The sequence below is a fragment of the Ovis canadensis genome, chromosome 2, assembly GCF_042477335.2.
Source record: "Ovis canadensis isolate MfBH-ARS-UI-01 breed Bighorn chromosome 2, ARS-UI_OviCan_v2, whole genome shotgun sequence".
NCBI classification, from domain to species: domain Eukaryota; kingdom Metazoa; phylum Chordata; class Mammalia; order Artiodactyla; family Bovidae; genus Ovis; species Ovis canadensis.
Genome location: NC_091246.1, coordinates 139390933 through 139410396, shown reverse-complemented (window position 1 = coordinate 139410396; position 19464 = coordinate 139390933). Strand labels below are relative to the sequence as shown.

Genomic DNA, 19464 nt, shown 5'->3' with positions numbered 1-19464 from the left:
TTTTAAGCATATGATCAGTCATTAATATGTATTTATCAGATAAAAATGGAACAGAAACTCCAGAACTCAAAATCACAGTGATATTTAGGTTTAAGAGGCTGAAAGTTCGTTGGTTCCAGTTATGTTTTAGAAATACTTTGACGAATTTGTTTAGGTCACAGAAAAAATTTTTTTAAGTATCTACATGTTTTCCCTCTCTGAGAAAAAGAAAAGGATACAAAGGAAAAATAAGAGCATTTCAGGGCAGCCTCCATGACTGGGTGGTAATGATATTGTTGGGTAAAGAGACCCTAGCCAAACTTCCAAAAAGTCAGCAACCTTGTTACCTGGCTCTGGCCGGTATTAAACAAACAAACAAAAATCCAGCTTCTCTTGCTAACTTCTGCCTTCTCTCAAGTAGCCAAAATTGTTCTCACCAGCAGTTATATTCCCTACAATTTTCTGCAGAGGCTTAGGCCCCTCCTGTCTCGAATTGATCATGAACATGTCTAAGACTTCAAAAAGGTCAAGTCTCCTGCTTTTCCTTTCCAGAGCCCCTCTCATAACTTTCCCCTTTATTTGAGCCTTTTATGGTTACTGCGTTTTGCGTGTCAACACTCCCAACACCACCAGCCCACCCTGCGATGTCTGACCAGGCCCAAGACGGCCTCCCTGGCTCTTTTGCTTGCCCCATCCAGGTCCTGTCTTGGTCCAGAAACAGCAGGGCTAGGTGACAAGCTGGCCTCACCAATCACAGGCTCATGGAAGTGATTTTCTTGGAAATGGGCTGGCCTGGGGAGCTAATCCTACAGAACAAAATGGGCTCACTCTGAGGGCTCTCCCACACACCCCAATATCCTCGGCTCATTAGATCTAACGTTGCTTCTAAAGTGGATCCTTAAATTTGCCACAGGACTCACACCAGACAATGGCTAAGATGGTGGATGATGGGTTGGGGTTCTGTGGCCGAGTAATGGAAGGAAGTGTTGAAAAGGCTTCAGAGTTGTGATCCCCGCACCCTGGCAGGGCTGTCGGGGCCCACTCTACCCCCTCGAAGTCAGAACCTGTTGCTTGGGCTTTTCCCATTACAAGCCCCAAGTTTGCTTGGGAAAAACACTCTCTTAGTCTGCCCCTCTCGGTTCTCTGCAGTTGGCAGCTAGGAAAAGAAAGCGAAACAAAGGTCCCTGGGAAAGTGAAGTTTTCAATTAATTGGTGTGAGTAACGGGCGGGGGTGGGTGGTGGCTGCAAAATGCATGAGGCAGTTCGGCTGCAGGGCGAGGCGCAGAAGTTTCCAGGAGGGCGGCAGAGTAGCTTTCTCCGGGCGCCCTCCACAGGGTCTTTCTGCGGACCCGGGGAGGCTGCGCCAGGGCTCGGGAGCCCAGCTCAGGAGACTCCCGGCTGGCTTGACTGTAGAGGCGAATAGCGTGGATCAGGCTTCCGGACTTTTCTCGGGTTCGCCGCTCCGAGGACCGGTCTTTCGTCCGCTTGATTTACTTGTAAGTGTCTGCCCCCTACCCGCAGGGAGGCTTCGTGGGCATTTTCCGGGTGGACAGTGTGTGCAAATTGGGGCGGGAGAGGGGGTTGTGCTTCAATTGGTCTTAATTCGGAGGATCGCCTGGGAGTACTTGTATTAAAAGCCTTCGCCCCGTAACAACGCGCAAGGTAGGGAAAATTAGCTCCCTCGGGTTTGGGGTCTAGGTCAGCTAATCCCAGGCATTAAGCAACAGGATCAAAACCCGTCTGTTTTCACATCATTCTGACCATCTCTGTCCTTTGCCTTCATTTAGTCGTGCAGCTCAGGGAGCCGAGGAGAGGTGGCAAAAACAGCCGTGGCCGAGACAAGGCGCAGGCCTCGGCGCCCGCCTCGATCGCAGACAGGGCCCAGGATGGGCGGTCGCGCAATCAGCTCGTGGGGGTGGCTGCGCCGCAAACGCCTGGGTCCGGGGGCGGGCGGAAAGGGGCGGTGGGCTGCACAAGAGCTGGGGAGGGGTAGGGGCCCTGGTGGGTGGGTCCACGGGCCCGGGCCGGGAGCCAGACTCTCCCGCGCCCCCCATCCCCACGTGGCCCCGCGCAGCCAATGGCACGGCCCCGAACGGGAGCCCTCGGGGAGGGAGGCGGCCCCCCGACCGGCCCAGGCCCCCTCCCAACCTGAACTTCGTTTTTATAAACGTCCCGCGATGAGCTAACCTGTTGGAGGGCGGGCGGGCGGGAGGCGGGAGGCTCGCAGAGGGAGAGAGGGCGAGAGGAAGAGGGCGGGAGCGAGAGAACAGGAGAGAAAGGAGAGGAGGGAGGAGGCGCGCAGCGCCATGGTGTCCTGCACGGGGCCGGGGCCGGGGCCGGGCCGGGCCGGGCCATGAGCCGTGCCGCGAGCTGGGACATGGACGGGCTGCGGGCGGACGGCGGGGCCGGCGGGGCGGCCCCGGCCTCCTCGTCCTCCTCCTCTGTGGCGGCAGCGGCGCCGGGCCAGTGTCGCGGCTTCCTCTCGGCGCCAGTGTTCGCCGGCACACACTCTGGGCGCGCTGCGGCGGCGGCGGCGGCGGCGGCTGCGGCGGCGGCGGCGGCCTCAGGCTTCGCGTACCCGGGGACCTCTGAGCGCGCGGGCTCCGCCTCGTCGTCGTCATCTTCGGCTGTGGTCGCGGCGCGCCCGGAGGCGCCCTCCGCCAAAGAGTGCCCGGCGCCCGGCGCAGCTGCTGCAGCGCCCCCGGGCGCCCCGGCCCTGGGTTACGGCTACCACTTCGGCAACGGCTACTATAGCTGCCGCATGTCGCACGGCGTGGGCTTACAGCAGAATGCTCTCAAGTCGTCGCCGCACGCCTCGCTGGGAGGCTTCCCGGTGGAGAAGTACATGGACGTGTCCGGCCTGGCAAGCAGCAGCGTACCAGCCAACGAGGTGCCCGCGCGAGCCAAGGAGGTGTCTTTCTACCAGGGCTACACAAGCCCCTACCAGCATGTGCCCGGCTACATCGACATGGTGTCTACCTTCAGCTCCGGGGAGCCTCGGCACGAGGCGTACATCTCCATGGAAGGCTACCAGTCTTGGACACTGGCCAACGGGTGGAACAGCCAGGTGTACTGCGCCAAGGACCAGCCACAGGGCTCTCACTTTTGGAAGTCATCCTTTCCAGGTAGGGACGTTGGGAAAGGGAGAAGGGCAAGGGGAAGAAATGCAGGGAGGGAGGTAGAGGAAGAGAGAAAGAAGGAAAAGAAATGACTGGCAGTCTGCGCCCCTACTGGGAGTTGAGTGTCTGTTCTACTCCCCCAACCGCGGTTAAACCCCGTGGAACAGTTTGTGTGAAATCTGTAAATTCATCCCTTGATTTAAACTGCCTCTCTCACAACCCTTTTCTTCCTGTGTGTGGGCATAGGCCTATTTTTCTCCAAAAGTTGAAGGTCTTTGCTGCCCTTTGCTTAGGCCTTGGCCCCTCCTCCCCAAAGAGGTGTCATGAAGTTGAGCCCCACTTTCCAAGGACATGAATGCCCCAGAATGCCACTAAAGCTTCCAAGAGCTCACAAGCTCCAAGGAACACAAGAAATCAAAGTCTCAACAAACAGCCTGGGCTTTTTCTTAAGTCTATGTATGTTCATATGTTTGCAACCAGCATTTGCAGAAACTGTCCTTATGAGAGCCCCCAACAACCACCCCATAAAATCGCAGGCTTCTTAAGATGCTGGTGTGAGAAACCATGATGATCCATCAAATTGGCCTTCACTTTGAAGTGTAAATAATCTTTCTTTGATAATGTGTAAATAATGTGTCTGTATAAATAATAATAAAGTATAAACAGCCTGGCTTTCTTCATTCTCTATACCCTCTCCAAGTCTACACACAAAGTCCCCAGCTTTGTGCTCCACATATCCCCATCTAATTTTTCCCGTGCTGTTTTGTGTTGTGTTTTTTTTTTTTCCAATACCAGGGGATGTGGCTCTAAATCAGCCAGACATGTGTGTCTACCGTCGGGGGAGAAAGAAGAGGGTGCCCTACACCAAACTGCAGCTCAAAGAACTGGAGAACGAGTACGCCGTTAACAAGTTCATTAACAAGGACAAGCGGCGGCGAATCTCGGCTGCCACGAATCTATCCGAGAGACAAGTGACCATTTGGTTTCAGAACCGAAGAGTGAAAGACAAGAAAATCGTCTCCAAGCTCAAAGACACTGTCTCCTGATGTGGGCCAGATTGGCCACAGAGTTTAAATGCTTTCAGTTGCCTCCAAAAGACTTTTGGAAAGACTTGAATATGTATTTAATTCCCCCAATCCCCTGCCAGTGATGGCAAATTTTGTGAATTGTTTTTCTCTTTTCCCCTTTTCTGGCTCTAAAACCTTTTGCTGCCCAACCTTTGTATTTCTGTTTCTTTCTTATTATTGATTTTGCTCTTGTCTAGGTTTATTTTTTATGACTTTTTAATGTTCTGTTTCTCCCTCCAGGCCAGTATAAAGGACTTGAAGTATTTTTGAATAATCCCTCCAAATGAATTTCAGAAGTGCCATTCTGATTTTAGGGTTTTATTTTTTAAAATAGCTCTTTATGCCTGTTTCCAGCACTTACTATCTTCATAATCCATTAGGGCAAAAGGATTTGGATTTGCAGTCATTCATATCCTGTGATGGGTAATTGAATCATTAGCTCTCAGCAGTCACCCTGGGGCAAATGGAAACAGCTCTGGGCAAGCAGTATTCTAGGGTCATTGGGAAAGTCTGAAAACAGGAGGCTGGAGGTACTGTGATGGCTTTTAAAGCAGCTGCCTTATTAAATAGGGTTTGTATCAATAGTGGAGTGAAGACAATCTTTCCGACATTGGGCCGTTTGCTGTTGTATATGTACAATACGCCCTGTAGATTTGTGCTTTTATAATCTTTAATTTGGAAATAATGTGTCTTCATGGATGCCTTCATTTCTCTAGACACAGATATTTAAATGTCTGCAATTCGCAGAGTGACCCATGGATGGTATAAATGCATTCCCTCTCCTTGGCCTCCAATTTGTGGGGCTAGAATTGAGGCCATCTTCTCAGTTCCCTTAAAGAGGTTTGAATCGATGTGGCCATGGGTGGGAACTTTAATCCAGAACCCAGTGAAGAATTTGACTGAACAAATGTATTGGGCTCTTTCGGAGCTTAAAGCATCTGACAAATGTGGGAAATGTGGAGCTCTGAAGTCCAGGAAGAAAAAAATAAAAGATGTCTCTGAAAATGATGATAAATAACTACTTTTAAAGTGCTGCATATTTATACAACAGATTATTTTTGTAGATGCAATGTCTGTGAGCTGAGACACATGGGCAGTGCTTCAGGCATTTAAAAAATCACTTTTTACTCCTAGGGAGATGCAAATAAACAGAACTCTCTTGTTTCTTCTGAGTCTTTATACATTAGTTTTCTTTTTCCAAGCTCTTGTTGCCTCTAGAAACTGTTCTTATTTATTATAAAATCGTGTTATCCCAAATGCCATGGTTCCTTGTAGATGAAGGAAACGCAACACCAGTTCTGGTCTCTCAAACCTCCAGGCTGTGCACTTCCATCACCCTTTCCCCCTCCTTCTCCCGTGGCTTTAACATAAATAGTGATATCTTTAAATTAGGATATAATTTGTGGTGTCTAAAATTATATTTTTCTACCAGACCAGCTTTAAAAAATTCCCCAATAAAATTCGACTTCTCTTTCAAAAGAAAATTATCAGTTTATTCAGATGGCTTTATTTTTTAAACCAATATAATACATATGTGCTCGGGTTGGCGATTTTCTTCCTAGAAAGGCTGTTATAAATATCTATTCTAGGAAGGTTTTGAAATTAGTCAAATCCATATTTGGAAACTGAAAAAGAAACATTTCAAGCTTATCCCTTATCGCTTTCTCCCGGCAGTCTGCATACAGAAGTTGAAGGCTGAAACCATAATTATACACCCTAAACCTCTAGACGCAATTTTTAGGCACTAGGAACTTTATTTCTGAGGGCTTTTTGCCACTCAGGGAAATGGCCGCTAAGGAACTGTATGTCTCCTCGTTGTTAGCGCCCGGGCGCAATGATTTCAATGGCTGCTAACTTTTTGGTATGAGAGTTAAATATAGTTGTTTAAAACCTCACACAATATGTAAACTCTTCTAGTGGGAGAATTCCCCTATGGATCTGCCAGAGAAAACACCGAGACCCAAAGTTTAGAGCTACTTTCGTTTTCTCCGCTTCGGCTTGATTTTTTTTTTCTCCCGTATCTTGCAACCGACTGCGAGCAGGCAACTTCTTTTTAATTGAGAGACAGATAAGCAGGCAGGAGCAGAGACAGAAAAGGAAAAGTGACCACGATTCAATCTCTCAAGAAGAAATAACTCCTGAAAATGGGGCCACACCGCCCCGACGTTCCACTTCAGTTAGAGTCACTAACATATTTCTCTTTTTCTCACAAGATGTGTTATTTAAAACGGGCCTGTTTCCCTTCTCCATCGTCGTTTCTCTCCACTTCTTTTCTTTTTGTAAATTCCAGACTCCAGAACCGCACCCCATCTCCCAGGTCCGTTTCTCAGGTTTCCTGCCATGGATGGTAGGGAGGATTGCCTCGAGGTTTTCCTTTCATCTGTAGTTTGCCGGTCAATTTTCCCCTCCTAAGAGAAACAGGAGGATTGCTGAAGATGAAAACTGCGTTGAAACGCTCTCCAGTGGAATTTGAATTGACGGCTAAATCAATAACAGATGAAGACTTTGTTATTTATATACATTCCTTTTATATTCCGAATTGAGGAGCGGAGCCGATCAACGGCCGGAGGGCTGGTAGTGAGACCCACGAGGCGAATGGAGGAAGCTTCGGAGACAGGCCTTTGCTGCGGGTGGAGACTGAAAGGGCACCGGCAGAGCGCCTGCAAAACCTGGCAGGTTTCGAGCGCCGCCGGTGGAGAATCAAGGCCCGCGCGTCTACGCGCGATCCAAGAGGCGAAGGAGACTTCGGCGCTGGGACTTACCGCCAGACAAAGGGGCGGCCGCGACCCTTCCCAGTCTCTGGCAGCCATCCGGATCCCTTTGGCTCCGCCGTCCCGGCCAGCCTTGCCGCTACCATCTCCGGCGTTTCGAGATGCTCGGCTGCCTGGCCGCGGGCCGTGACCGCAAAGGCTGGCGACCCCAGGCCGGCTGAGCCGTCCTTCACTGTTGATCTTGACCGTGCGGCGGCGCCTCGCCAGGCGTGGAGCTCGCTCGCCATCTCCTGGGCAGTAGGCGGCATTGGCAGAGCTCGCCGTGTAACTCCGAGACCATATATCCTCCTTTCCCATTCTGCAGTTCACCAGCCAAGCCTCTGGCACCCTCCCACTTCGCCGCCCTCCTTCCCTCCCTCCCTCCCTGTCTCCAGCCTGCCAGCTCTAACATAAAACTGTGTCTGCTGGACCTAGGAAATCATAAGCCCAGGAGACGAGATGGGGCAGCTGGGCATCATCTGAGCCAAGGAGAAAGAAGAGTCTAGTTGTTCGTCTTTCCTATTTCTCCCTTGATTCCTTTATACCTCTAGTCCCGTTGGGCAAACCGCAGCAAGCATCCGCCTAAAAGTCCGAGGTAGACACCCCTGGACCTGGAAATGGTACTGAGATAGGAAGACAAAAGACTGCAAGCACCCCTTGGAACTGGAACTTTCAGACTTAGGGAGGTTGTAGCTCCTCGAAAACAGGGCGAGTTTCCCTGAGAGCCTAGGCTTCCTAAGTCCCCAGGAACTGAGGTTGCAGCGCGTGCCTAAACCCCCCACGAAAGGACAAGGGAATGGAATATGTCTCTGTTTCTGAGCTCCTAAGGAAACTCTGACGGAGCCCTGAGGAGCCCAGACTTGCCACCCCCCCACCCCCACCCCCTACCCCCGCCCCAGAGCGAGGGGAAGAGGCCGATTGCGTTCCCCAGAGCCGCCCAATTGGTCGCCATAACTCACACAATAAAGTCGCAGCGCGGTGGTCAGCCTTGCCCTCCGGCGGCGCCTGTGTGGTCTCCGTGCCGGAGCTGGCGGTCTAACCAATTCCAGCTTGGCTCGGGGACCGCGAGGCGGGCTGCAGGCTGGGGCGGAGGCAGGTCGCTGGGGGTCTTGGGACCGGAGGCAAGAAAGGAGGATCCTGAGCCCTCTGGCCACACTGGACTGGAGGAACTGCGGCTGGGGGCTGCCTCATTGCTCCCAGCAAGGGAGCGCTGCCGCCCGCCTCCCTGTTCGCCAGACCGCCGAACCCGCCAGCGGCCCGCGAGCCCCTGGAGGCGCGGAGCAGAGGAACGCAGTTAGTCCGCGGCCTCGGTGTGCCTCGGTGTGCCCCGCTGTTCCCGGTCGGTGGCTCTGGTCTTCTGTTCTTCAACACCAGGTCAGGGCAGCTCGCTCTACTGCACGCCACGGAATGAATGAACACCTTGGAACTCTGGTTTGCTGGGTGTAATCGCCAAGGTGAACTGCTGGCTATTAAAAGAATGTAGCCTTTGGCAACGATTGTCCAATCAAGCAGCCCGGGTCCTCAGGCCAGCACTCTCCACGGACCTGGATGCTGACTGTACTAGGAGCAGAAGGCTGGGCAGTGGTGAAGCACACCAGGAGTGATGTGAAGCCGCCTTCCTGGGCGCCAGACTTGGGCAGGATTTGTGATGCGTTTCTCTTCTATCAGCAAACTGTGCCTGCAGCCTGGGACGTGGGGCTCAGGCAGCCCTGGGTTTTCACTGCCAGGTCACCTGTGCACAGTCCAGTCCAGAGGGATGAGGTGGGGAGGGACGGGGTAGGACTAGCTTTGCTAAGGCCTACGGACCGAGGATGACCTTACCAGAGCAAGGGCTCTCTGGACAAGCCAGGAAGTGCACCCTACTGGAAAAGGCCTCAGCTGCAAGTGAAAGCTGGTAGAAGCAAGCCTGACCCAAGTAGCCAGCAGAAAACGGGAGTGCAAAGCCAGTCAAGACCAAGAAGAGTCCCAAGGGACATTAAGGCAGAGGTACCCGATGCCCAATGCCCCCCAGCTCCTGAAATCGTCCAGAAAACTCGAAGAGGCTTCCATCTTCGTTCAGTATGACTTGGCTCGGCCTGGCAACCTCGTCCTTCGCCATCGAATATTGCGGGTGTTATCTTAATACCCTGAATGGGGGCGGGGGGGGGAGGGAAACGGGTCGGGGGATGTAGGCGGTGCTGAAATGACCGGCTTTGAAGAACCTGCAGGCGAAGTTTCGTCCAATCGTCTGAGCCTGTCCCTCTTATTCCCGGTTGTAACTAAATACTGCTGCGAGCGCAGCTCAAGCCCTTTGTTGGAGATGTGTGAGCGCAGTCTCTACAGAGCGGGCTATGTGGGCTCGCTTCTGAATCTGCAGTCGCCCGACTCCTTCTACTTCTCCAACCTGCGACCGAATGGCGGCCAGTTGGCCGCGCTTCCCCCTATCTCGTACCCACGCAGCGCGCTGCCCTGGGCCACCACGCCCGCCTCCTGCGCCCCAGCGCAGCCTGCTGGTGCCACCGCCTTCGGCAGCTTTCCCCAGCCCTACCTGGCTGGCTCTGGGCCTCTCGGCCTGCAGCCCCTGGGCGCCAAAGACGGATCCGAAGAACAGGCCAAGTTTTATACTCCCGACGCGGCCGCGGGGCCGGAGGAGCGTGGCCGTGCGAGGCCGCCCTTCATCCCGGAGTCTAGTCTGGCCCCTGCGACCGCTGCTCTCAAAGCGGCCAAATACGACTACACGGGTATGGGCCGCGTCGCGCCAGGCTCTTCAACCCTGCTCGAGGGGACACCCTGCTCCGCCGGCTTCAAGGACGACGCCAAAGGCCCGCTCAACTTGAACATGACAATGCAGGCCGGCGTCGCCTCCTGCCTGCGACCTTCGCTGCCCGACGGTAAAGGGTGGCCAGGCTCCCCAAGCAAAGCTCCCCGGGCCGGGGTGGGAGGTGGGGTGCTGGGAAGAGTGTGTAGAGGGAGGGAAGCCGCCAGGGGCGGGCAGGCAACTGGGAGCGGGCTGGGCTGACTTGGGTTGGGGCTGTGTTGCAGGCCTGCCGTGGGGGGCGGCCCCGGGGAGGGCCCGAAAGAAGCGGAAACCCTACACAAAGCAGCAGATTGCGGAATTGGAGAACGAATTCCTTCTCAACGAATTCATCAACCGGCAGAAGCGCAAGGAATTGTCCAACAGGCTAAACCTCAGCGACCAGCAAGTCAAAATTTGGTTCCAGAACCGGCGTATGAAGAAGAAGCGCGTGGTGCTGCGAGAGCAGGCGCTGGCATTGTACTAGCCCCGGGTGTGTCCCCGGCGGAGCTGGGCCTGCCTTTTTTTCAAGGCCTGCCCGTGAAGGAAGACAGGGGATGGGGCTTTTTCTTCTGCTCCTTCTCCACTGGTTCCAGGTACCCTCCCTCTCAGACAGCAGCCCCAGAAGCCTGCAGGAGATTTGTTTGGAAACCTGGCCAGTTAAGCGTCCCTGCTTTCCCCCTTTCTCAGAGAAACGTGCAGAAGTGACAGCCTCGGCCTTGAGGTTTCCGGCGTGGACGTCTAGGGTCACCTGTCCTAACTCTTAGCTGGGGTGTATCCCCTGGACTCACTTTGCACCCTTGTACTAGCATTTCTGCTTCCACCTGATTCGTCTTCCTATGCCCTCCTCCCCAGCCCTTTCTGCATCCAGCAGGCACCTAACTAGGGCTCAGAGTGAAACCGAACTTAGGAAGACCTTCCCGGCAGAGTAGAAAGGGCTGACAGCACAATTCTGTCTCTTTGCAGCCAAACTCCTTGTGGCAAAGCCAGGATCTTGACTCTGGAGGAAGGAAAGGGCACCGTTCTCCCTTGGGAGGACAGTGGCCGCCTTAGACCTTCAGAAGGAAAAAGGAGTAAGGGGGCGTGGTGGCCAGACAAACTCCAGAGACACCTCGGAATCCAGGCAGGGCTGGCCCCTCCAGCTGGGCTGAATGGATTGGGCACTTCCTTCCCATGGATGGGATGAGGGAGGCTGGGGCTCCACAGCAAACGGCAATCTCCAGACGGACTGGTAAAATCCCCATTTCTCCCACGTCCTCACACATACCTATGCCAGAGCCCTCCACTTTGTAACTGGACCCCCAGAGCTGAACTCTGGTGAGGCAAGCTCCTAGTTGGCTTTGAGGCTGAGTTGCACCAGGAGGAGGGGAAACATCCAGGGGGAGGTGGGAGTGAGCCAGGAAAGAGGGGGGGGGTGTCCTACATTCTGCCTGTCCATAAGGCTTTTCTGGAGAGGTGGGAAAAGGTGTCCACTGGTCTGTCTTTCTTTCTTGAATTATGGTAATGAATCACTGCAGGGAGAGGTTAACTCTCTCCCACCAACCAGAAATCAGGAGGGTTAGAAAGGAGGCCCTTCAGATCCTCAGCCCCATCTCTTCTCAGCCAAGCAGAGAGAAGCAGAAGTTCCCTCTCCTCATCCTCTTCACTGCCCACCAGCTTCATCAGGGGCCCCATTGCTGTGCTCTTTCTGAAGCCGCGTCTGACCTGCTCCAGCAGAGCCTGAGAGATTATGGGCCCTGTCAGGCTTGCTCGGTGGAGGCTGGGGTTGCTGAATGCCAGGTAGAGATGTCCTGGATGTGTTGGGGTGTCCTACCTTGATTTCAGTGACCCTAAGGGCCCCCCAGGCTCCTTCTATCATCTCTGCCCCTTCTCCACCTCCTTCAGAGAAATAGCTCCCTCTCTTCTAGTGAGATGCACGACAGCCAAAGAGTTGAAAATTTTTTCTCAAAGTACGATGATGTTTATTCTCAGTGCAAGACCAAGAATCTTCAGTACAAGATCTGGAATGGACACCTCATGGGGCACTCTGAGCCTCAGCCCAACTGACCTCAGTTGATGTTTAGATGAATTCCATTTTCTCTGCTATCTAATAATTTTTGTATGTGTTTTGTTTATTTTGTCAAAAACAATAGCTTGTATGTATCAGACATACAGAAATGTTTTCAGTGGAAATAAATATCCAAGTCCCAGGCAAGCTGTCACGGGACTGATGTCGGTTTTTCAAAATGTTTCAGATTCTCTTCTAGTGGTTTTCAGGTCACCAAATTCGTTTTTCTTTCCCGGTTGCTGTTTCACTATGGGTGTCGACTTGACTGTTCATTAAATGAGAAAATGGCTTCCAAGTCAGTCAGGAAATGGTGTATAAAGCCTATGAACAAAATATATAAAATACTAAGGTAGGGGAACCATGAGCAGCTTTCAGCGTGTCCCACACGCTAAGAGAACCCTCGGCTTGTTGCTAGCCGGGACTTCTGCATTTTGCCTAAATTCTCAAACTTTGAAGCTTTCTGTTATCAGGGGGCTGCCAAGATATGAGGTTCCTTGGACTTCAATACAAAACGTCTCTCCCTGCCATGTTTTTCCAGTCAGGCTTCTTGTGACTAGCCTTATGTCCTGTGGAAATCATACTGGAAATCATACTGGGACCATACTGGTCCCTCTGCCAGGAGCCCAGCAGCCTCCCTTGGGAAATGTGGACCCAGCACCCTCTAAGTCTTCAGAGCCTCTAAACCAGGCCAGGAAACCTGGGGCCTGCTCAGTATTCTGAGCTCTTGCAGACCCCAGCTCCCTGCTAGCTCAGAGATGGAAACTAGAGAATTACTAGCTTTTAGCAAGTGGAAGAATTAGAAAAAACATTAAGTCTCTAATTTTGAGCATTCAATGGTTCCAACTCCCCTTCTCTGAAGCAAATCTGATGAAATATATTTTAAACAGCTCGTTTTAAAAAAAGAAAAAATGAAGCAAGAAGCTGCTGAGGCAGGCCCTATTATTTAGAAATGCTGATAGGGCTCAGGGAAGCAATGGTATCAGAACTGAGTCTCTCTGAGTCCGGTAAGGTTTGCCCCCTTCAAAATAACCAAACAAAGGCAGAGGCCATACTCGGACCTCAGGTATGGCCGGCTGGGTAAAGGGCCAGGGAACCAGACTTAGACCAAGGCCCTATGGCCACACAGGGAGACCATTTTCTCTGCAATATACGCCATTATATCATTGTGTTCTTTTGCTTTAGCCTGGATGTAGGGTGGAAGGAGATATTCGTGAAGACCACTCCCCAAACAGATTGAAATTATTCTAAGTGTAAAATTTTGTCTGTTGATTGGAGCTTCAGTAGTGTTTTTCAAATCCATCCCTTTTGCTGATCCACATGAATATAAAAGGCGATGGTGTCCTTTCTCCCCTCCTAACCAAAGTCCCAGCAGGGATTTGGAAGCACGATGAAATCTGAAAAAAATACCCCAGCAAAATGCTGAAATCTGAGTGTTTAACATTCCCTCGCACAAAGACAAATGCGTCCTCAGAAATGCTGCAGTCTAGGCGGCCTCTTGACCAAAGAAAAGGTTTTTAAACAAGGAAAAACGGCTTGGTCTGGCATTCAACCGGCTGAGAGCTCAGAGGGCCGGCCAAGAGACGCTTTTAAGGCCTGGGGGCTCTCCCCAAGGGAGGCGGGCTGGGGAGGCTTCCGGGAGGCGGGCGCGTGGAGGAGAAACCCAGAACCGTTGTAAATATTCATGTCTGTGGGGGTGGGGGGAGGGTGTGCCCCTTCACCCCGCCTCTTCCAGCTGCACCCACCCCCCACTTAGTGGGGGCGGGGGGCACAGCGGCTGTCCGACCGTCCTTGGACAAAGGTAATCTCCCCACATTTTTGTTCTTCGGTCACTTGACTTAGGGAGCCCATTCCGAAGACTTTTCAGGGAAGGGACAGGCTCTGGGTGTTCCCCTGCGTTTCTCCTCTTCTTTCGTTTCCTAAAAGGGCATAAATAATTAAAGTTTGGCAGGGAGGAAAAGCTTTCTTGCAGAACTGTAGTGGCAATAAATGGAATGACTCAGAATCTCTTCCCCAGTCAGTTTTTACGAGAGCTGCCAGACAGTGTCTGTTCACGTTCTCCAGATACCAGGGGCGCCCTGACAAAGTTAAGGTCAAGTTAGTGTCTTATCTTGGGTGGCTCAAAATTACCGCATCGCGTCCGGGCGCTGCGCGGAAAGCTACCACTCGTGGAGCTGCGGGCTGCGAAGACAGGGGCCGGTGCACTCCCTGCGCTTCGAGTGGGGCCGCGCAGGCAAAGACGAGGCCACAGCCCCTGGATCTTCACGGTAGGTTCTCGAGCCAGACGCGCGGGTCGGGAGCTGCGGTTTTCCTTGGGTTTCAGGGTGAGGATGGAGGAGAAAGCTGGGGCCAAAGGGCGAAGCGGGCTGGGCCAAGAACGAACGCCTTGGCTTGGTTGTGGGGGGTGGGGGTCCGCGCTAATGCGCGGAGAAGGGTCGGCCGCCCCCTTCCCTGTGCACCCATGAGCCGCTGCAGATGGCGCACCCTCCCCCGCCAAAGCGCGCCTCCAGCCCGAGCGCCGTCGCCATGTCGTTGAACTTGAATGGTTCGTCCTCCCCCATTTCCCTCTTTAACGGTCAGCAGGCTCCACTTTGGGGGCAGCGGGCTGCTTGCGCCCCACCCGTGCAGAGAGAAGGTGCCAGAATCTTGCGCACTTGCAGACACATAAAAGAGCCAGCCGGGGGGCACCCCGCGGCCCCTGCCCTGGGTCTTGAGCGGCCGCGGGGCTAATGTGCAGTGTCCGGGGAGCCATTTTAGGAGAGAGATCCTGGGGCGTCAACTCCGAGCCCGAAAGGGAGAGGTTTGGGCAAGAGATGGAGATGGGGAGGCAGACAAGTGTGCCAGCGGTCTAGGCTGAGGAGAAGGGGGCGAGCTGGAATCTGGGCGAGGGTGCCAGGTGTGTGCAGGGTGTATGCAAGGATGGGCAGTTCTTGGATGGGGGGTTTCTTGCTCTCCAGCCCCACCGACCTGTTTGCGCAGTGTTCGGAAGGAAGCTGAGGTGGGAGGGGGCGGAGGAGAGAAAGTGGGAGGGAGAATGGGAGGGAGGAGATAAAAGAGGAAGGGGGCAACATTGGTCAGAAAAATAGATATGCGCTCTGATCACCCGCCTTTTCTCTGTCAGTCGGCATGGTGGGCAGAGCTCACGGCACGGGCACTGCGGCGACTGGGGCCAGGGAGGGAACCAGCCTCACAACCTGCACTGTCTGTCTCGGGCGCAGGGCTGAGGCCTGGGACAAATGCTGGGATTGATTGCCTGGCAGAGGAATCCTGGGGAGCGAGAGGCAACCTCTTGCCCTCAGTTCCGGGATTCGGATTTTGGGAGCTTTTTTCTAAGAGACTGGTTTCACCTTTGGAAAACGCTGGCTTTCCTGAGGCTGAGCCCAGGCCTCGCCTGGACCCACCCTACCCCCCCACACCCCGGGCTAGAAAAGAGGGACGCAGCCGCCGCCGAGGAGAGTGAGGCCTTGGGGAGAGTGGATGGGGGGCCCTCAGGGTCGAGTGGAGAAGACGGGCTTAAACCAGGAGGCAAGAGCGGCTGAGAGCCCGCCCCTCACCCCCAGAGCCAACGGACCTCCAGGGAGCCCACAGGGGCCCTAGGGTGCTGCAGAAGCCCAGGGAAGGCGCGGCACGGATGCGTAGGCCTTGGCGGGGCTCCGACACAGGGAAGGAGCTGCATGTGAGGCTGGTTGGTCTTATCCAGGCCAGAAGGCAGAGGGTGAGACGGGCGGAGGCACCGGCGGTTTGTCTCTGCTTGCTTGATTGTGGAAAAGCGGGAAGCCAGGCACCCTGAGAGTAGGACTCCAGATCCTTTTGTTCAGCAGACCCCCAAGGTTCTGGAGGGCCACGGGGTATCTCCACTGGCTGAACTCCCTCCTTGCTTTAGCACTGCAAGAGAAAAGGCGGAGAGGCGACAGGGAGAGAGATTGAGGCGGGGACACATAGCTGGGGCAAAGGAGGAGAGAGGGTCAGGGGACCGAGTGAGCCAGCGGCTAGGAGGGAAGTAACAGGAAGGAAGAAGAAAAAAGGAGACGGGGAAGTGAGAGCAGAGAGGACCGGAGAGACAGGCAAGTGAGAAGACTGAAGGGGGACAAGAAAGGAGGAAGAGAAGAGAAGGCGACAGGGCCGAGTGGGCACCGAGACCCTGAGCCGGGTGAGCTCCTGGTAGGCTTTCGGCGTGAGTATTTTGAGGCTGGCGTTCGCGCTCCGGGTCGGCAGTAGAGAGAGCCAAGTTACTGCTCGGCGTGAGCGCCGGGCAGAGAAATATGTAAATCAGGGCTCCTGGCTCCCCGAGAGCGGCGCAATTACGCGCCTTGAACTAGAAGCAACAAGCTCCTGACGGGCAAACTGAAGAGGGTGGCGGCGTCACGGGGGAGGGAGCGGCTGCAGGAAGGGGTGTAGGGGGTGGGACCCTCACACCCTCACACCTAGTCCCCTGTGCCTGGAGCCGGGGCTCCCCCTCCGCGCTCCGCTTCTTTCCCTTCCCCCTTCCTCCCCCTTCCTCCCCCTCCCTCCTCCTCCTCCTTGCCGGCCTCAGTCCGCGTACTTAAAGCGGCGCGGGCAGGCGCGGGCGGGCGGCCCAGCCGGGCGGTGGCAGATGCACCCAGCAGTGGCAGCCGCCGGCGGCGCACAGGTGACCGGCCTGCTGCACAGCCTGGTCAGGGGGCTCCCAGGGAGAGCTGGCTGGAGAGGGAGGCCGATCTGCCCCCAGCGCGCGCGCGTCTCGGCGCCAGGAGCCGTCCCGGGGCGTGTTGGCGAGCACTGATATAGATATAAGGACATTTCTCTCCATGGCGTCACGTGACATAATTACCACCAGAATCAATCAAGATGAATTGCACGTCAGCGCCCGGTGGGGATTTTTGCTTAGTTGATCCTGGCCCAAGCCTCTTGTGCAATCGATGGCTCAGGTTGGCGGCGCGGGGAGCGGCCCAGGGCTCGCCGGCGCGCACGCCGCGGAGCCATGAACGACTTTGACGAGTGCGGCCCGAGCGCAGCCAGCATGTACCTGCCCGGCTGCGCGTACTATGTGGCCCCGTCGGACTTCGCCAGCAAGCCGTCGTTCCTGTCGCAACCGTCGTCCTGCCAGATGACTTTCCCCTACTCTTCCAACCTGGCGCCGCACGTCCAACCCGTGCGCGAAGTGGCCTTCCGCGACTACGGCCTGGAGCGCGCCAAGTGGCCATACCGCGGCGGCGGCGGCAGCGGCGGCGCAGGGGGAGGCGGCGGCGGGGGCGGCCCCGGCGGGGGCGGCAGTGGCGGCGCCGGGGGCTACGCTCCCTACTACGCGGCTGCGGCGGCGGCGGCGGCGGCGGCGGCTGCGGCCGAGGAGGCGGCCATGCAGCGCGAGCTGCTCCCGCCCGCGGGCCGCCGGCCGGACGTGCTCTTCAAGGCGCCCGAGCCGGTGTGCGCCGCGCCCGGGCCGCCGCACGGCCCGGCGGGCGCCGCCTCCAACTTCTACAGCGCCGTGGGCCGCAACGGCATCCTGCCTCAGGGCTTCGACCAGTTCTACGAGGCTGCGCCCGGGCCCCCGTTCGCCGGGCCGCAGCCCCCTCCGCCGCCCGCGCCGCCGCAGCCCGAGGGCGCCGCCGACAAGAGCGACCCCAAGACGGCGGCCAGTGGCGGCGGGGGAAGTCCCTGTGCCAAGACGACCCCCGGCTCGGAGCCCAAGGGGGCGGCGGAAGGCGGCGACGGCGAGGTGCCCCCGGGGGAGGCGGGGGCTGAGAAGAGCGGAGGCACAGGTAGGCACCGGACGCGGGGTGGGCGGCTGGGCTTGGGGCCGTGGGCGCGGGGGGGCGGAGGGGGCCTCCCTCTGCTTGCGCCGTTTTATGTGCTACTTTATAAGCGTTCGAAGGGGTTTATACATCCTATAAGATTTCCCTGGCCGTTGTAAAGCGTGTTTACGATAGGAAACCAATTTAGGTGGGCTTAAGGTAGACTTCGAGGACGACATTAATCGCTGCAGAGAGCTTTCCCCCAGTTTTGTGCGTGGGGGGGTGGTCCTAGAGACCGTGGAGGGAGGTAGAAAGGGAGGGGAGATTTCAAGCCAATTTGTGAGTGTGGACACTCGAGCCTCCTGCTTTTAAAGGAGTGGGGTGTTGGGGAGAGTTTGATCCTTAAACTGGACTTTATCCAAGCCTCTGCCTGACGCACGCTGCTGGCTGGAGTCGAGTAGATGCCCGGCACGCTCGTGTTTCTCTCCCTTCTGAGTCCAGCTCAGAGCCTGCCTCGCTCTCGCTCTCTGCTTCCCACCTCGATGCCAGGCTGTGTGTGTGTGTGTGTGTGTGTGTGTGTGTGTGTCGGGGCGTGAACACAGGTCCACGCCCGCACTCTCCTGTGCCCGCCCATATATCATCCCCCACGACGCAGGCAGGGCCTTTCAGCCGCAGCAGGGACGTCCCCAACCGGCCGAGGCCTGGCCCTTGCGCGGCCCGAGCGGGTAGCCAGGGGTGGGCAGGCAGTGGCCTCTCTTACCCCTTGGTCTCTTTAACTTGCAGTGGCCCCCCAGCGGTCTCGGAAAAAGCGCTGTCCCTACACCAAGTACCAGATCCGCGAACTGGAACGCGAGTTTTTCTTTAACGTGTACATAAACAAAGAGAAAAGACTCCAACTCTCTCGGATGCTCAACCTTACTGACCGGCAAGTCAAAATCTGGTTCCAGAATCGCAGGATGAAAGAAAAGAAACTGAACAGAGACCGTCTGCAGTATTTCACTGGAAACCCCTTATTTTGAGAGCTCCAGGATCACCCCTCTCCCCTGAACCCCACGCGCCCACTCTCCTCCCCACCAGCCTGCCCTGAGCAGGCCCAATGTCCTTGGGTTTAATGACGCCTCTTCCCTGTGGAACTCCACGATTCCTTCCCACGGTCAACTCGGGACCTCCCAGCGACCACTGCAGCCTGCGGACGAGGTCGGGGACTTGGCCGAACGGATCCTAATAAGGGGAAAATGGTAAATGCAAACGTCCCTTTACAATTTTACCGCCAATGTGCTGTTGTTCTTCCCTCTCTCTGAGCTCCCGTGGGGACGCTGTGGGATCTGTAGAGAGTTAGGCCGAGGGGCTGGAAGGCACTTGTTTTTGTTCTGAGTTTAAGGGACTGCATCTTTTCCCCTTGGTGAATGCAGATTATTTAAACTCTGGGAAATGTACCTTTGGTCTATCGTATCAAGGCATGAGTCACTGTCTTTTGTGTGAATAAATGGTTTCTAGTAAAATGAAGGTTATAGCTTCAGTACACTGTATGAATTTTCCTCTTTGAAGAAGTTTAGTGCCTGATTAGGATATTTTTGTGGCCAGAACCTTCTCCCCCAAGCAACTGAAAATCAAGTGAAAAGCTTTATAATCCCGCTAAGATAAGACTTGTTCTCTCCTATCCCTTCTAAGCTACACTGGCATTAAAAATCACTTTAGAGATGACTTTCTGAATTGAAGATGTGACCCAGCCATGCTGGTGCTGCCTTATCCAGGCAATGAGGCTGGGACAGCAGGACCTAAGAAACAAGTCTCCTTGCCCACCTCACCCTATCCTACACCCAGGGTAGTAAACTTGGAATTCCTTAAAAAAAAAAAAAAACTGGGTAGGAGATCCAAATTCACTCTTAATAAGATGTCAAGGAGTCAGGGTCCCTTAAAAGAAGAAATAAAAACTAGAACCTTTCATTGAAACAAAACTAATTTTCTAAAGGGACGGTATCAGGGGTGGAGAGGGCCTGGGTCCTTGCTGGTGTCACAGG

At 55.0% G+C, this 19464-nt stretch overlaps 3 protein-coding genes across 3 annotated transcripts; all 3 read left to right on the top strand.

Moving 5' to 3' along the window:
• Positions 1–2332: 2332 nt before the first annotated feature.
• Positions 2333–4144, top strand: HOXD13 (homeobox D13). Its single transcript, XM_069579448.1, has 2 exons — positions 2333–3104; positions 3894–4144. The coding sequence occupies exons 1-2, from the start codon at positions 2333–2335 to the stop codon at positions 4142–4144; spliced, it is 1023 nt and encodes a 340-aa protein (XP_069435549.1).
• Positions 4145–9214: 5070 nt separating this feature from the next.
• HOXD12 (homeobox D12) lies at positions 9215–10175 on the top strand. Its single transcript, XM_069579447.1, has 2 exons — positions 9215–9785; positions 9937–10175. The coding sequence occupies exons 1-2, from the start codon at positions 9215–9217 to the stop codon at positions 10173–10175; spliced, it is 810 nt and encodes a 269-aa protein (XP_069435548.1).
• Positions 10176–16615: 6440 nt separating this feature from the next.
• Positions 16616–18681, top strand: HOXD11 (homeobox D11). Its single transcript, XM_069574291.1, has 2 exons — positions 16616–17470; positions 18227–18681. The coding sequence occupies exons 1-2, from the start codon at positions 16693–16695 to the stop codon at positions 18460–18462; spliced, it is 1014 nt and encodes a 337-aa protein (XP_069430392.1). The 5' UTR covers positions 16616–16692; the 3' UTR covers positions 18463–18681.
• Positions 18682–19464: the final 783 nt, after the last annotated feature.

Coding starts and splice junctions, on each gene's coding strand:
- HOXD12 (XM_069579447.1), top strand. CDS start 9,215: ATGTGTGAGCGCAGTCTCTACAGAGCGGGCTATGTGGGCTCGCTTCTG. Junction 9,786..9,936: donor GCGACCTTCGCTGCCCGACG/GTAAAGGGTGGC, acceptor GCTGTGTTGCAG/GCCTGCCGTGGGGGGCGGCC.
- HOXD13 (XM_069579448.1), top strand. CDS start 2,333: ATGAGCCGTGCCGCGAGCTGGGACATGGACGGGCTGCGGGCGGACGGC. Junction 3,105..3,893: donor TTGGAAGTCATCCTTTCCAG/GTAGGGACGTTG, acceptor TTCCAATACCAG/GGGATGTGGCTCTAAATCAG.
- HOXD11 (XM_069574291.1), top strand. CDS start 16,693: ATGAACGACTTTGACGAGTGCGGCCCGAGCGCAGCCAGCATGTACCTG. Junction 17,471..18,226: donor TGAGAAGAGCGGAGGCACAG/GTAGGCACCGGA, acceptor TTTAACTTGCAG/TGGCCCCCCAGCGGTCTCGG.